Raw genomic sequence first — 15,301 nt, forward strand, 5'->3', positions numbered from 1 at the left:
CCACAAGTTCTCCAGAAGGAGAGGTGGGTGTCATCTGGTGCATCTGGTGGGTTTCTTCCCCGGGTCCCTGGTATAGCGCTGTGAAGTGGAGGGGATCAGTCCTTCTGCCGCTGATGTTTTTTTCCGGTGGTTTGCGGTGGACAGGGGGATCCTAGGCAGACACTGCATGCGCGTGGGTACCGATGGACGATCGGAGATGACGTCACCAGGAAAGCGACGCGTTTCCGAATGCTGGCAGCGAATGACAGGGCTGCCGCATTCCTTTCTCAAGCCGTCAGCGGCAGAAGGACTGATCCCCTCCACTTCACAGCGCTATACCAGGGACCCGGGGAAGAAACCCACCAGATGACACCCACCTCTCCTTCTGGAGAAATTTCTTCTACATGCCTTTGATTGACCACCAAAATGTGAGTGGTTTTTAACTTGTGGTTCTTTTCAAATTAAACTGTTTTAAAGTATTGCACCCAGAGGTACCCCCATCTAAGCATACCTGCACATCTCCCATCACCACCCTAACAGCTGGAACTTTTTCTGAATTCAAATACTTGTTCTATGTGCTGCTTTTTATACTGACTATGCTGCTCCAATAACAATATCCTGAAAAGTCCTTGCGCATAATTTACTTGTTATACAGAAGTGGTGGGCTCCCTATTAGGATTGGCGAATTCTGCAGGAAGGCCACTATGAGCACTATGGGCCTGTCTTTTTTTTTTTTGTCTTCTTTTTAGTGGCAGCGGGACACTACTCGCCAGCTTGAACTGCACTTATCGGACTTACCACGTCACCAAGTGTTACTGCAGTGCTGGATGTACGTATAGGGTGTACTAGGCCGCTGGTGTTCACCAGAAGGAGTTCACCAGAAGGATGAGCAGCACTAGTACTTCTCTGCTCCGTACGAGAGCCCTGCGATTCTTGCACTTCAACAGAAGAAAAATAATGGGGTCGGGTACGCCTGACCTTAGCACGGATGACTAAGTTGAGGTCCCTGCCATCTGTCATGGAGCCGCTGTCTACAGGGTCATATTCTGAGCCTAATTTTGACAGATGAGTGACTTCCTCTTCACTATCTGTCATGCTCAGAAACATGTAGGCCTCTTTACTAGTGTACCTTCGATTTGCCATTTTGGGCTCTAAATTTACTGGTACAACTAGTGAGATTCATGGGTAAAAAAGCACCTATGCTGTCAGCAACTAAGTCAAACGCTGCCAAAAAAAATGTTAGCGATCGCAGGGATCAGGCCTGACTCTGCAAATGCTGCAGTTATGTGTTTAGTGTTTTGCAAATGACAGTGATCGATACTTGGCTTGGCTGATCCCGCTAACAATGCGTTTTTGGGAACCCTAAACTGATGGGGACGCTAGTATAGATCTGATCAGATCAGATATTGATCTGTTCAGATACTATACCACTACGGGTGGTGTATGCTGCGTGCATGGGTTTTGGCGCTACTGGCACTAATCTGACGCTGCCTGGGGCGACGCAGACCCTAACTGACCCTAAAACCTGATATCACCCGCCGGGCAAACAGGGGGTTAAACCTTTATAGGGGAATAAACGGCAGGTGCCCTGACACTATTAAAAACAAACTAACCAGCGTCACCTGTAAGACTTATACAGCGATCACTGGTAAAAGGGTTGACTAGGGGGCAATCAGGGGGTTAAAACTTGGGATGTCCCGATACCGAGCATTTCCCCAAGTACTTGTACTCGGGGAAATGCTCCGATGCTTCACCCGATACTTGGGCAGTCAAGGGTGATCGGTGCGGCAGGGGAGTTACAAGCACTGATCTGCCCCCTTTTCAGCTGTTTTAGTGAAAGTTATACAGTGGTGATCGGTGCTTGGAACTTCCCCCAAAGCGGCACCGATCACCGCTGACTGTCCCCGTTCTGTCCCGTTCTGTGCAGCTCTCCCCCCTCCGTGCAGCTCTCCCCCCTCCGTGCAGCTTTCCCCCTCCGTGCAGCTTTCCCCCTTCAATTTGTCAGGATGGAGAGTGGAGGTAGGAGCCGCTAAACCCGGCTCCTACCTTTTCAGAATGAACAGAGTCAGTGATCACCGACTCTGTTCATTCACATAACTGAGCATTGTAATCTGTGTTTACAATGCTTCAGTTTTATGAATGAAGAGAAGTTTCTCTCCATTCATTTCATCTGAGGCTGCAGAGAAAGGGACTGGGGAATCGGTGTCCTTAGTCCCTTTCTCTGTCTCAAAGGGGAGATGTCAGGGGTCTGTTAAGACCCCTGATATCTCACCAAAGCCCCCCCAACAGACCTCATAAAAAAGATAAAAAAATTGCAATAAATAATTTTTTAAAAATAAAATAAAAATGTAATTAAAAAAACCCGACAATCCCCCCCCCCCCAAAAAAAAAAAACAACAAAAAAAGAAGAAAGCTCTGTTAAAAAAAAAAACTATAAAAAAAAAAAACTGCCACATGACACAAAAAAAAAGTATCGGTACTTGTACTCGGTCTCAAAATAGTGGTATCGGAACAACCCTAGTTAAAACCTTTATTGGTTAGTATATGGGGGCACTTAACACTATAAAAACCTGACGCGAACCTTAAAGGAGTTCTCCAAGCTAAAACTTTTAACCCCAGCTGTGCCCGGGCTGTAAAACTATACAAAATAAACTTTCACTTACCTGCCTACGATCCCCCGTTGTTCCGATATCGCCGTCCTGTTCTCCGGTCCCGGTCTCTTCCACTTCCTGCGGGTCGGTGACTCACAGTGCGCTCAGCCTATCAGCGGGCGCGGCGGGACATTGCTGCGGCCGCTGATAGGCTGAGCGCACTGTGAGTCACCGACCCGCAGGAAGTGTAAGAGACCGGGACCGGAGAACGGGACGGCGATATCGGAACAACGGGGGATCGTAGGCAGGTAAGTGAAAGTTTATTTTGTATAGTTTTACAGCCCGGGCACAGCGGGGGTTAAAAGTTTTAGCTTGGAGAACTCCTTTAACCACTTAATCGCCGCCTTATAGATGAAAGACGTCTACAAGGCGGTTCCTTAACTCTGGGAGGACGTCCATGGACGTCCTCCCAGAATCGCGCTCCCGCACGCCCCCTGGGGCGCGCACACGGGAATGTCCGGATCACGGTAAATCGCCGCCGATAGCGGCGGCTTACCACGTGATCGCTCCATCCAATGATGGAGCGATCACTTGTAAACAAACCGGCGTCATGTGATGACGCCGGTTCCTCCCTCCCCTCTCTGTACTGAACGGTACAGTGTGAGAGGAGAGGGGAGAGAGCGGAGGCAGCAGCAGTGCTGTGGGCTGGATCTGTGACAAATGCGGTCACAGATCCAGCCATCCATCCCTGCTCAGCCATCCCTGCCCCATACTAACAATACTCTGCTCCATACCCATACTGTGCAATACCCTGCAATACCCCACAATACTCTGCAATACCCCACAATACTCTGCAATACCCCCACAATACTCTGCAATACCCCCGCAATACTCTGCAATACCCCGCAATACTCTGCTTCCCAGCCTAGAAGTGAGATATGGGGTCTTATTGACCCCATATCTCACTGTAAAGAGGACCTGTCATGCCATATTCCTAATACAAGGGATGTTTACATTCCCTGTAATAGGAAAAAAAGTAATCAAAATGTTTTATTTTTTGCGGAAAAACGTGTCAAACTAAAATAAAGTAAAGTAAAGTGAACAATAAAATATATATATTTTTTAAAGCGCCCCTGTCCTCGTATACACTTAAGTCCCGCCCACATATGAAAACGATGTTCAAGCCACACATGTGAGGTATCGCTGCAAACGTTAGAGCGAGAGCAATCATTTTCGCCCTAGACCTCCCCTGTAACTAAAAACATATAACCAGTAAAAATATTTAAAACGTTGCCTATGGGGATTTTTAAGTCGCAAAGTTTGGCGCCATTCCACGGGCGTGTGCAATTTTGAAGGGTGACATGTTGGGTATCTATTTACTCGGCGTAACTTCATCTTTCACTTTATGCAAAAGAATGAAGAAAAAATACTAATTTGCTAAATTTTTTAACCGAAACAAAGAAAAATTCATTTTTTTTACAGAATTTTCAGTCTTTTTTCTCTTGTAGCGCAAAAAAAAACAAAAAAAAACGGTGATTAAATACCACCAAAAGAAAGCTCTATTTGTGTGAAAAAAAGGACGAAAATTTCATTTGGGTACAATATTGTATGACTGAGTAATTGTTATTCAAATTGTGAGAGCACTGAAACCTGAAAATTTGTCTGATTATTAAGTGGGTTTACGTGCCTGGTGGTCAAGTGGTTAATAACTAACAGGCAAACTAGCGTCACCAGTGAAACTAATACGGGGATCAGAAACAATCGCTTAGTGACACTGGCCACGGGGTGAAAGGGTTACCTGGGGGGCGATCAAGGAGTTGAATGAATGAAAAACTTATATAGCGCGGCACATGCGAACTGAATCGCCTCTGGGCGCTTGTTGTTCCTGTCTCTTGACATCAAAAGAGCAGAGTTTTAATCTGGGGTAAACCTTTATTGGGGGGGGGGTTAGGGGGGTACCTTACACCTAAAGGGGCCTATCACCAACTGCCCTGTAACTTTTTACAGTAACAAATTACACCAAATGCTGTAATCGGTAAATAAATGAACACCGGATACGGTGACACTGTGACTGACTGGGGGTGCAGGGGGTGATTTTGGGGATTAAAAGTGTGCCTACGTGTACTAGTGTCAGTGTAGTGTTGGTGCAACTCACTGTGAGATGTCTTCTCTCCTCGGCTGGCGCCAGACCAAAAGACCACCACAAGCAGAGTGACATCACTTCCTCTGCTTCTGTTTACAGTTACAGAAGCAGAGAAAGCATTCCATTCATCAGGAGCGATCGTGAGGGGGTGGCCATGAATCGGTGGCCTCCCCCCTCGGGACAGATCGCTCCTGTAACGATGCCGACCGCTTTGGGCCTTGGCGCAATCACGCCCCCCATCCGCGGGAGGAGAGTAACGTTACTCTGCCTGCCCGTGCCAGTGTGCCAACGTATATGTACATGAGGCGGTCGGCAAGTGTTTAAGGATCTGATGAATAATAAGCTGTCCAAACTGCTTTCTTCATCGCATGATCCCTGCTGTGACTAATATTTTCGCTTAGCCATGCTCTCTCAGGGAGTGAGAACTTGGTCAACTTCATTAGGAAATGGCTGTAGAGATTAACTCCCAAGCATGATATTGACCTGATGGATCCGATTGTACAGGTGATCATTTACATTTCGTGAGGCTTCCATAGATTCTGGTTGTCAGCGCATCGTCCACAGCATTATCTAGTTGAAATGTTGGCAAACTGACCAGGCCTCTTAAAATCCTCGGTCTAGTTTCTGTTTTTACCAGTGTAGCGCTCACCCCCGAAGGAGCCGCTGATTAGTTTGGGATCGGCGTACTAAGTTGCCCTCTTGTTTTGTCTAGGGTGACACTTGTGAGTATAGATAAAGAGTGAGTGTCCAGACAGCAAATACGTTTTCAATGCTTTTATTCCAAGGCCCGACACGGCCAACATCAACATGGTACACAATAGAGAAAGGTTGATGAGCAAGGAGAGAACTTTGGTATCAGGCCTTGGATATGAAGGAGAGCAAACCCGCTCTCAGCAATAATAAAGCTCAACTCGTCGCCACTCCAGCCAGAGTGGGTAAAGTGCCCCCGGACAAGCGACCATCATAGGCCTGGCAGCCGGAGCGCCACTTGTAAATCGCTGGGAGGAAACAGGCCTCTGCCACAGGCTTTGCAATTTGAAATATAAGAGATTAGGTTGAATGAATCCTCCCAGACAGTTCAGATAGTGTCACCAATTGACAGCTTTAAGCATACCTGTCATGCAGTGTGGTGACTGGATCCCGATGGTTCATCTATGCCTCTTGGACAACCCCTAGTTCTAGGTTCTCCCCGGGCCGATACCCATCGCACAGCTCTCAGCTTAGGATCCTACCAGCAGAGGGTTTGGGACCCAGCAAGCCGCTGGGGCCTCTCTCAGTGTTAGGTTGAGGCTCCGCATGGTGCGCAACCTCTGTGAAGTAGGCCACGGTGGCGGGGCCCATGGATGCGCGCACCCTGAAGGTGGATGCCGCACCTGGAACTTGGGCCCCGCACAGAACAGGCTAGCTCATCGCCGCTGCCACAGATATGCCCCCCCCCCCAGCATGCCCAACGAGGGAAAAACCTCCTCTAATTGGCTGCTGGGGAAGGTGGGTCCATCAGAACCCCTCTAGCGCCAACTGTCGCCCAGGGGTGGTAACGCACCCCTGGAGCGCAGACTGACCCACAGGACAGTTCTGAATTGACAGCAGCCCAAATTTCAATAAATTGTGAATGGAAGTAAACTAATCCTCCCATTCCCCACTAACTTTGGCGTAGCACCCATACTGAAAGTAATGGGGCGCTACACCAGAAATGCTTTTTTGATCCTTTTCTTGATGAGATCATCAAGAATGACCTTCAAGGTCAGTGTAGAAGAGTGCACAGTTTTAGGGAGTTCAGCAAGACCTCCTGTTCTTCCAAGCCAGCTACAATGGCTAGCTCTAAGCAATCCTGCAGTGCTAATGCAGTGTACATATTATACGTATTTTTTCCCCTGGGTTTTTTCCGTGCAAAAAAATAAAGAAAAGACAGTACAGTGATCTATCACTACTTGTGTTAGTACAACGGTCTCCCCCGCTGTGCTATTGTGTTCTGACAGAGGGATTCCCCCCCCCCCCCCCCCCAGCCAGAACACACTGATCAGATGCCCAGGAAACCAGGCAGGCTACTGTACACACTGGCTGGATAATGGCTGGTTTCTGTTGAACTGCTGATATTTGGCCCGTGTGTGCTAGCCTTTAGTCCCCCCAAATCACCAAACAATGCCTCCTTTGAATGACCTTCCACCTACAGATAAATAATAGGGGGACGTGTTAAACTTTGCAAGTTTTGTGCGTTTCTGATCTCCTGTTAGAATCCGGTCTGTTGCTTTTAGTCTCCCATTTTCTTGTGTTCATGAAAAGATTATACCTGTTCACTATCAGGAGCAATTTAAGGGGTGTTATTCCAAGTTCGGGGCTCCTGGTAAGTATAACATGTTTGTTTATTTTAATTTAAAAAAAAAATCTAGACCTTGCAATAACTTTAAACTACCATCATTGCCATGTGATAGCGCTGTGTGCCTTTCTCCTGATTTAAGACTGCACATTTTCATATCCATGTGACATTATTGAGATTGATTTATAAGACTGAATGTGCTAAATATTTAATCTGTTACTTTTAGGCTGAAATGCATGGGGCACTATCTTTTGTACTCATTCCAAGTCAGCAGTCAAAGCCTCCACCAGCAAGGGAAACTGTGGTAAGTTTTAATATTTTATGTGTGCCTGTGCATTATAAGTTCATATACAAATTTTGTTTCATTACAAACTAGATCCCTGGTGCACAAGGGCCACATGCCAGCCCTTTGGTATTTGTTGTGTATCCATTGCATCCCAGTTGTCTATAATAGGAGCATTGATTTGTAAAAGAGTGGCACTGATCTGTAGAAGCTTTATGTAGCCTGCGCCCAGTTTCTCCTAATTTTTCTGCAGCAAGCCTCCACTTTGACAGTCCTCTCTAGCATAAAATATACTGAACATTTATGTACTAGCCCGTTGATTTCCACTACTGCTTTAAAAGATTTTTTTTTAATTTTCTGATTTCATAAAGTGTCTGTAAAAGCAAAATACATTCACAGGCCACTTTATCAGGTACACCTTGCTACTACCAGGTTAGACCCCCTTTTGCCTTCAGAACTGCCTTAATTCTTCATAGCATGGATTCAACAAGGTACTGGAAACATTCCTCAGAGATTTTGGTCTATATTGACATGATAGCATTGCACAGTTGCTGCAGTATGATCCATGATGCAAATCTCCCGTCCCATTCTATTGGATTGAGATTTGGTGACTGTTGAGGTCATTGGAGTACAGTGAACTCATTGTCATGTTCAAGAAAGCAGTGGTGCGATGATTTGAGCATTGTGTCATCATGCATTATCCTGCTGGAAGTAGCCATCAGAAGATGCTTACACTGTAGTCATAAAGGTATTAACATGGTCCGCAACAATACTCCAGTGGGCCATGGTATTTAAACCTGAACAGTTCATGCAAAGCAGGATGGATCCATGCTTTCATGCGTTGTTTATGCCAAATTATGACCCTACCATCTGAATGTCGCAGCTGAAATCGAGACAGACCAGGCAACATTTCTCCAATCCTCTTTTGTCCAATTTTGGCGAGCCTGTGCAAATTGTAGTCTGTTTTCGGTTCTTAGCCGACAGGAGTGGCGTCCGATGTGGTCTTCTGCTGCTGTAGCCCATCTGCTTCAAGGTTCGATGTAGGGATGCACCGAAATTTTGGCCGCCGAAACATATCGGCCGAAAATTGTGTTTTCTGCACTTTGCCGAAAGAGAAATGTTGCTGATTATGGTGCCGAAAAAGGGGCAGGGCTATCCCGCCGGGTGCCGCACATGTTTCATCCCGGAGTGCCCCTTAGAGTCTCCCCTCCCTCCTCTTCTCACTCCTGTCATACACAGCCTCCCCAGTGCCTGGTAATGCATGTCACACCGTGTGTCAGAGCTGGATCTGAATCGCCGTGCAGCCAGTTTCATCCCGGCGCACCCCTCAGACTCTCCCCTCCCTCCTCTTCTAACTCCTGTCATATACAGTGCCTGGTAATGCATGTCACGCTGTGTCTCAGAGCTGGATCTGAATCGCTGTGCAGCTGATGTAACAATGACCCCGCCTCCTATGACACACGGCACAATGATTCCTAGCATTGGATCAGAGTGCTGTCTATCACAAGAGGCGGTCTAGGAGGCGGGACATCGTTACATCGGCTGCACGGTGATTCAAATCCAGCTCTGAGACACGGCATGACATGCATTACCAGGCACTGTGTATGACAGGAGTGAGGAGGAGGGAGGGGAGACTGAGGGGCGCACCGGAATGAAACTGGCTGCACGGCGATTCAGATCCAGCGCTGACACACAGCGTGACATGCATTACCAGGCACTGGCGGGCTGTACGTGATGAGCACTGGCGGGCTGCACGTGATGGGCATTGGTGAGACTGCATGGGCATGGGAATTGGATGAGACTGCATGGCATTTGCACTGGTGGGCTGCTACATAATAGGCACAGGCACTGGTGAGGCTGCATGACAGGCATAGGCAGGCTGCTGCATCTGATGGGCACAGACACTGGTGAGGCTGCATGAGGGGAACAGGCAGGCTGCTACATCTGACTGGTAGGTTGCATTGATCTCCTGTACCACCATGTCTGCAGTCTCTGCCCATCTCCTGTACCACCATGTCTGCAGTCTCTGCCCATCTCCTGTACCACCGTGTCTGCAGTCTCTGACCATCTCCTGTACCACCATGTCTGCAGTCTCTGACCATCTCCTGTACCACCATGTCTGCAGTCTCTGACCATCTCCTGTACTATGCAGCTACAGGCATCATTCAGATATAGGCATTTTCAGCCAGCGATTCCCTACACCATAAGACTGATCATAGTGGCTTTTCCGCCACTTGATCGTTCTTACGGGCGGCAAAAGGGGACATCCTCCCGCCACCCTCCGATGCTTCTACCAACTCAAAGTGTCAAAATAAAAATATTTAAGTAAAATTAACAATAAATAATAATTTGAAAGTGCCCGTGTGTTCGCACGCAGATGCGAACACATATGTATGTTCCGCCTACATATGAAAACGGTGTTCAAACCACACAGATGAGGTGTCTCTGCAAACATTGGAACGAGAGCAATAATTCTAGCCCTAGACCTCCTCTGTAGCTCAAAACATGTAACCAGTAAAAAAAAAAAAATTCCCCATAGGCCACGCTTTAAAGCGGTAGTTCCCCCTCAAAAAAAATGTTACCCTTAGATTGATGCTCATTTTGTCTATGGGAATCGGCTAGTTGTTTTAAATCGAAGCTGTACTTACCGTTGTAGAGAGCGATCTTCTCCGCCGCTTCCGGGTATGGTCTTCGGGACTGCGCGTTCCTATTTTGATTGACAGTCTTCCGACAGGCTTCCGACGGTCGCATCAATGGCGTCACGAGTAGCCGAAAAAAGGCCGAACGTCGGTGCGGCTCTATACGGCACCTGCGCACCGACGTTCGGCTACTTTCGGAAAATCGTGACGCGATAGATGCAACTGTCGGAAGCCTGTCAATCAAGAAGGAACGCCCAGACCCGAAGACCATACCCGGAAGCGGTGGAGAAGATCGCTCTCTACAACGGTAAGTACAGCTTCGATTTTAAAACAACTAGCCGATTCCCCTAGACAAAATGAGCATCAATATAAGGGTAACAATTTTGAGGGGGAACTACCGCTTTAAGTACTGAAGTTTTGCACCACGAACGTGTGCCATTTTGAAGCGTCAAAGATTGGGTATCTATTTACTGGGTGTAACTTTATCTTTCACATTATGCAAAAGACTTTACTGTTTTTTTTTTTGTTTGTTTTTTTATTAAGCATGTTTCCAAATGTGTTTGAACAATTGCTGCGCAAATACAATGCGAGATAAAAAGTTGCAACGACTGCCAATGTATTCTCTAGGGTCTCTGCTAAAAAAAACATAGATAGTGTTTATATATATATATATATATATATATATATATATATATATATATATATATATATATATATATATATACATATATATACAGGGAGTGCAGAATTATTAGGCAGATTAGTATTTTGACCACATCATCCTCTTTATGCATGTTGTCTTACTCCAAGCTGTATAGGCTCGAAAGCCTACTACCAATTAAGCATATTAGGTGATGTGCATCTCTGTAATGAGAAGGTGTGTGGTCTAATGACATCAACACCCTATATCAGGTGTGCATAATTATTAGTCAACTTCATTTCCTTTGGCAAAATGGGTCAAAAGAAGGACTTGACAGGCTCAGAAAAGTCAAAAATAGTGAGATATCTTGCAGAGGGATGCAGCACTCTTAAAATTGCAAAGCTTCTGAAGCGTGATCATCGAACAATCAAGCGGTTCATTCAAAATAGTCAACAGGGTCGCAAGAAGCGTGTGGAAAAACCAAGGCACAAAATAACTGCCCATGAACTGAGAAAAGTCAAGCGTGCAGCTGCCAAGATGCCACTTGCCACCAGTTTGGCCATATTTCAGAGCTGCAACATCACTGGAGTGCCCCAAAAGCACAAGGTGTGCAATACTCAGAGACATGGCCAAGGTAAGAAAGGCTGAAAGACGACCACCACTGAACAAGACACACAAGCTGAAACGTCAAGACTGGGCCAAGAAATATCTCAAGACTGATTTTTCTAAGGTTTTATGAACTGATGAAATGAGAGTGAGTCTTGATGGGCCAGATGGATGGGCCCGTGGCTGGATTGGTAAAGGGCAGAGAGCTCCAGTCCGACTCAGACGCCAGCAAGGTGGAGGTGGAATACTGGTTTGGGCTGGTATCATCAAAGATGAGCTTGTGGGGCCTTTTCGGGTTGAGGATGGAGTCAAGCTCAACTCCCAGTCCTCCTGCCAGTTTCTGGAAGACACCTTCTTCAAGCAGTGGTACAGGAAGTCTGCATCCTTCAAGAAAAACATGATTTTCATGCAGGACAATGCTCCATCACACGCGTCCAAGTACTCCACAGCGTGGCTGGCAAGAAAGGGTATAAAAGAAGAAAAACTAATGACATGGCCTCCTTGTTCACCTGATCTGAACCCCATTGAGAACCTGTGGTCCATCATCAAATGTGAGATTTACAAGGAGGGAAAACAGTACACCTCTCTGAACAGTGTCTGGGAGGCTGTGGTTGCTGCTGCACGCAATGTTGATGGTGAACAGATCAAAACACTGACAAAATCCATGGATGGCAGGCCTTTGAGTGTCCTTGCAAAGAAAGGTGGCTATATTGGTCACTGATTTGTTTTTGTTTTGTTTTTGAATGTCAGAAATTTATATTTGTGAATGTTGAGATGTTATATTGGTTTCACTGGTAAAAATAAATAATTGAAATGGGTATATATTTTTTTTTTGTTAAGTTGCCTAATAATTATGCACAGTAATAGTCACCTGCACACACAGGTATCCCCCTAAAATAGCTAAAACTAAAAACAAACTAAAAACTACTTCCAAAAATATTCAGCTTTGATTTTAATGAGTTTTTTGGGTTCATTGAGAACATGGTTCTTGTTCAATAATAAAATTAATCCTCAAAAATACAACTTGCCTAATAATTCTGCACTCCCTGTATATTTTTACACGTAGGAGCGAAGTGTCAGAATTGGCCTGGATGCTAAGTGGTTAAATAACAAACCTGTCATACTTGCCTGCTCTGTGCAATAGTTTTGCACAGAGCAGCCCTGATCCTCTTCTTCTGGGCTGCTTCTCACTTCTGAGTGCACCCATTGCAAACCGTTTGCTAGGGTGGCACTTGTGCGAACTTGATCCTGAGCCAGGCTTTGTGTCAGCCTGGCTTGGCCCCACTTCCCCTGCTTGCTTCTCCCACCTCCATGTCCACTAAGAAGAGAGATAGAAAGAAGCAGCACTGAAACGAATTGGGTAAGTATTGGGGGGAGGGCATGGAGCTGACCAGGGAAGGTTTTTCTTCTTTAGTGCAGAAAAGGTATTAAAGCGAACTTCCGCTTTAAGTGAAGGTGAACACCCCCCCCCCCCCATGTCATTTTTTTGGGGGGGGGGCGATATCCTCCTTCCTCCCAGGGTCGGAAGGAAGTTCACCTCGCCTCCCCCTCTCTCCAATCTTATGGGACACGTCGCAGGTCCCATTAAATTGCCCGGCCAATTACAACGTGTAGCATGGCTCTCGCCCACAGTCAGAATGCTGGTGCCGTGGAGGGGGGGAGGAGTGGGGCTTTTTTACGCCCGCATCGTGGGACAGGTAAGTGTTTGATTATTAAAAGTCAGCAGGTACGCTTTTTGTAGCTGCTGACTTTTATATGGGTGGAACACTGTTTTTAAGGTAAAAAATAAACTTAAAGCGGATGTGCCACGGGAAAAATATATTAAAAGCCAGCAGCTACAAATACTGCAGCTGCTGACTTTTAATATAAGGACACTTACCTGTCCTGGAGTCCAGCGCCGATCGCAGCAGATGACGAGCCGATCGCTCGTCACCCTGCTGCTCCCCCCTCCATCCGCGGTGAGGGAACCAGGAAGTGAAGCGCTCCGGCTTCACTGCCCGGTTCCCTACGGCGCATGCGCGAGTCGCACTGCGCCCGCCGATTGGCTCCCGCTGTGTGCTGGGAGCCGAGTGTTCCCAGCATACAACGGGGGACGGACGGGAAGGAAGGAAAAAACCCGTCCTTTGCCCGTATCGTAGGGCCGGAAGTGGGTGCAGATACCTGTCTGTAGACAGGTATCTGCACCCCCCTCCCCCCTGAAAGGTGTCAAATGTGACACCGGAGGGGGGGAGGGTTCCGATCAGCGGGACTCCACTTTAGAGTGGAGATCCGCTTTAAGCCTTTAGAACCACTTTAGGCTCTCATAGCTCATACTTTCAGAAATAAGTTCTAAAGAGAGGTAGGGTTATGTTAGATTATTTTTATTTTTTTATGGCTGTTCTTTCAAAAATCCTTTTGTAAGTGAGACTTTTGACAAACTTGCACCACTAAAATATACTCTACTTTAAATAATACATATACCTTTTCTTCGGAAATATTTGCAGAGGTTATCTATCTTGTTTTTTTATGTGAAGAATTTTTTATATTGCTTATTTTTTTTCACAGAAGGTTTTCGCCATAATTATGAGTCAGTGATGGAGTTTTAGGGACCCTCGCTCTTCCTTACCTGCACACATATTTCCAAAATATACTGAATGCCCCAATCTGCTATACTGATAACAAATTGGAACTACTTATCTCTATTTACTAGAAGTTTTTCACACTATCCAGCCTGCATAGGTTTCCAACAGATCGTGCTCTTGAACAGTTGGTAGAAACGGCCACTATGCAGTGAAGATAAATGGGGTGGAGGCTCCGCATTAGGATGGCCATTGCTTGCTGCCACTTTTCTCCATCCCTGTATAGTTGATCTTTTTTCTATATGCTACAGAGCCGTGGCCACTGTAGACAATTGTGGTTGCTCCATAAAGACTGGACAGCATGAAAAAAATTAACTACTTGCCCACTGGGCACTTCAACCCTTTTCCTAACCAGAAAAATGTTCAGCTTTCAGTGCTCGCACATTTTGAATGACAATTACTCAGACATGCAACACTGTACCCATATGACATTTTGTGTTCGTTTTTTTTTTTTTTTTTAACAAATTTAACTTTCTCCTGGTGGAATATAATTGCCAGGTTTTTTTTTGTTTGTTTTTTGCGCTATAAAGCATAATAAAAAAAATATTCTTTTGTTTCTTTTTTTTTTTTTTTCATTTAAGTTTATTTTTTTTTTAAAACTGTAAACAGTACAATAGAGTTCATACATCAAGGATATCATCACAATGCAGTACAGGAAGATACATTTCGGTATCATATATTCCTAACCATACTTTGGTCCCAGTCGAAGAATCATTCTTTATTCAAAAATAAATAGACTTGGAAGAAATAAAAAGAGCATGTGTCCACAAACCGTTATAACGGAAATATAGTATTTACCCGTAAGTTTCCTTATATAATGTTCCCCTGAGTGATATTCAAGTGCAACGTAAAAGTCGATACTTGTCATACCATAACATATGTTATATCAGTCAATAAAATAGATTTCATTCTTAAATGACCCTCTTATAACACCCTTAACTTAGTAAGAATCCAATCATTTCACTAAGAGCAGAATCCCACCTCCTTTCCAATTCTCCCACCGTCTTCTCTCTTTTTCTCCCTACATACTCATTATAGAGCAAATTCACTTGGTGAATTAGAAGTAGATTAATGAAAAAGTTAAAAGTGAGAAGATCAATATCATGTCTGACAACTCCTTATTTCCGGGTCAGCGTAATTACCTTACAAAACCTTAAAGCATCACTAAACATTTAAAGTAACAAAGTGTTTGAGGAATTGACACCAATTTTAAGATTAAGTCTATGGATCCCGATAACTCAAAAAAAAAATGGCAAGTCCGGAAATCTCAAAGTGCTCATGGCGACAGAAGGTTCCATCAGAATGGACTAAGTAAAATTATATAGGAATATAGATGATCAAATCCTCAAATAACACAATCATGTATTAAATGTACCTTACGATAGCTAATAAAATAAAAATAGAGTAAAGAACCCCAATCAAAAGAAAAAGATATAGGAAACCAAAAAGGAAAAATAGAATGGAAGTTTAAAAAAGAGAGAGATA

At 45.2% G+C, this 15,301-nt stretch overlaps 1 protein-coding gene across 2 annotated transcripts in view; it reads left to right on the plus strand.

Annotated features, from left to right (window-relative positions):
• PALS1 (protein associated with LIN7 1, MAGUK family member) overlaps positions 1-15,301 on the plus strand; it is a 340,500-nt gene that overhangs the window by 213,099 nt on the left and 112,100 nt on the right. For both annotated transcript variants that reach the window (XM_040332883.1, XM_040332882.1), the window contains exon 7: positions 7,257-7,334. In XM_040332883.1, the coding sequence (XP_040188817.1) occupies positions 7,257-7,334 (78 nt within the window). The remainder of the gene's footprint in view (positions 1-7,256; positions 7,335-15,301) is intronic.

Source organism: Rana temporaria, chromosome 13 (genome assembly GCF_905171775.1).
Source record: "Rana temporaria chromosome 13, aRanTem1.1, whole genome shotgun sequence".
NCBI lineage: Eukaryota > Metazoa > Chordata > Amphibia > Anura > Ranidae > Rana > Rana temporaria.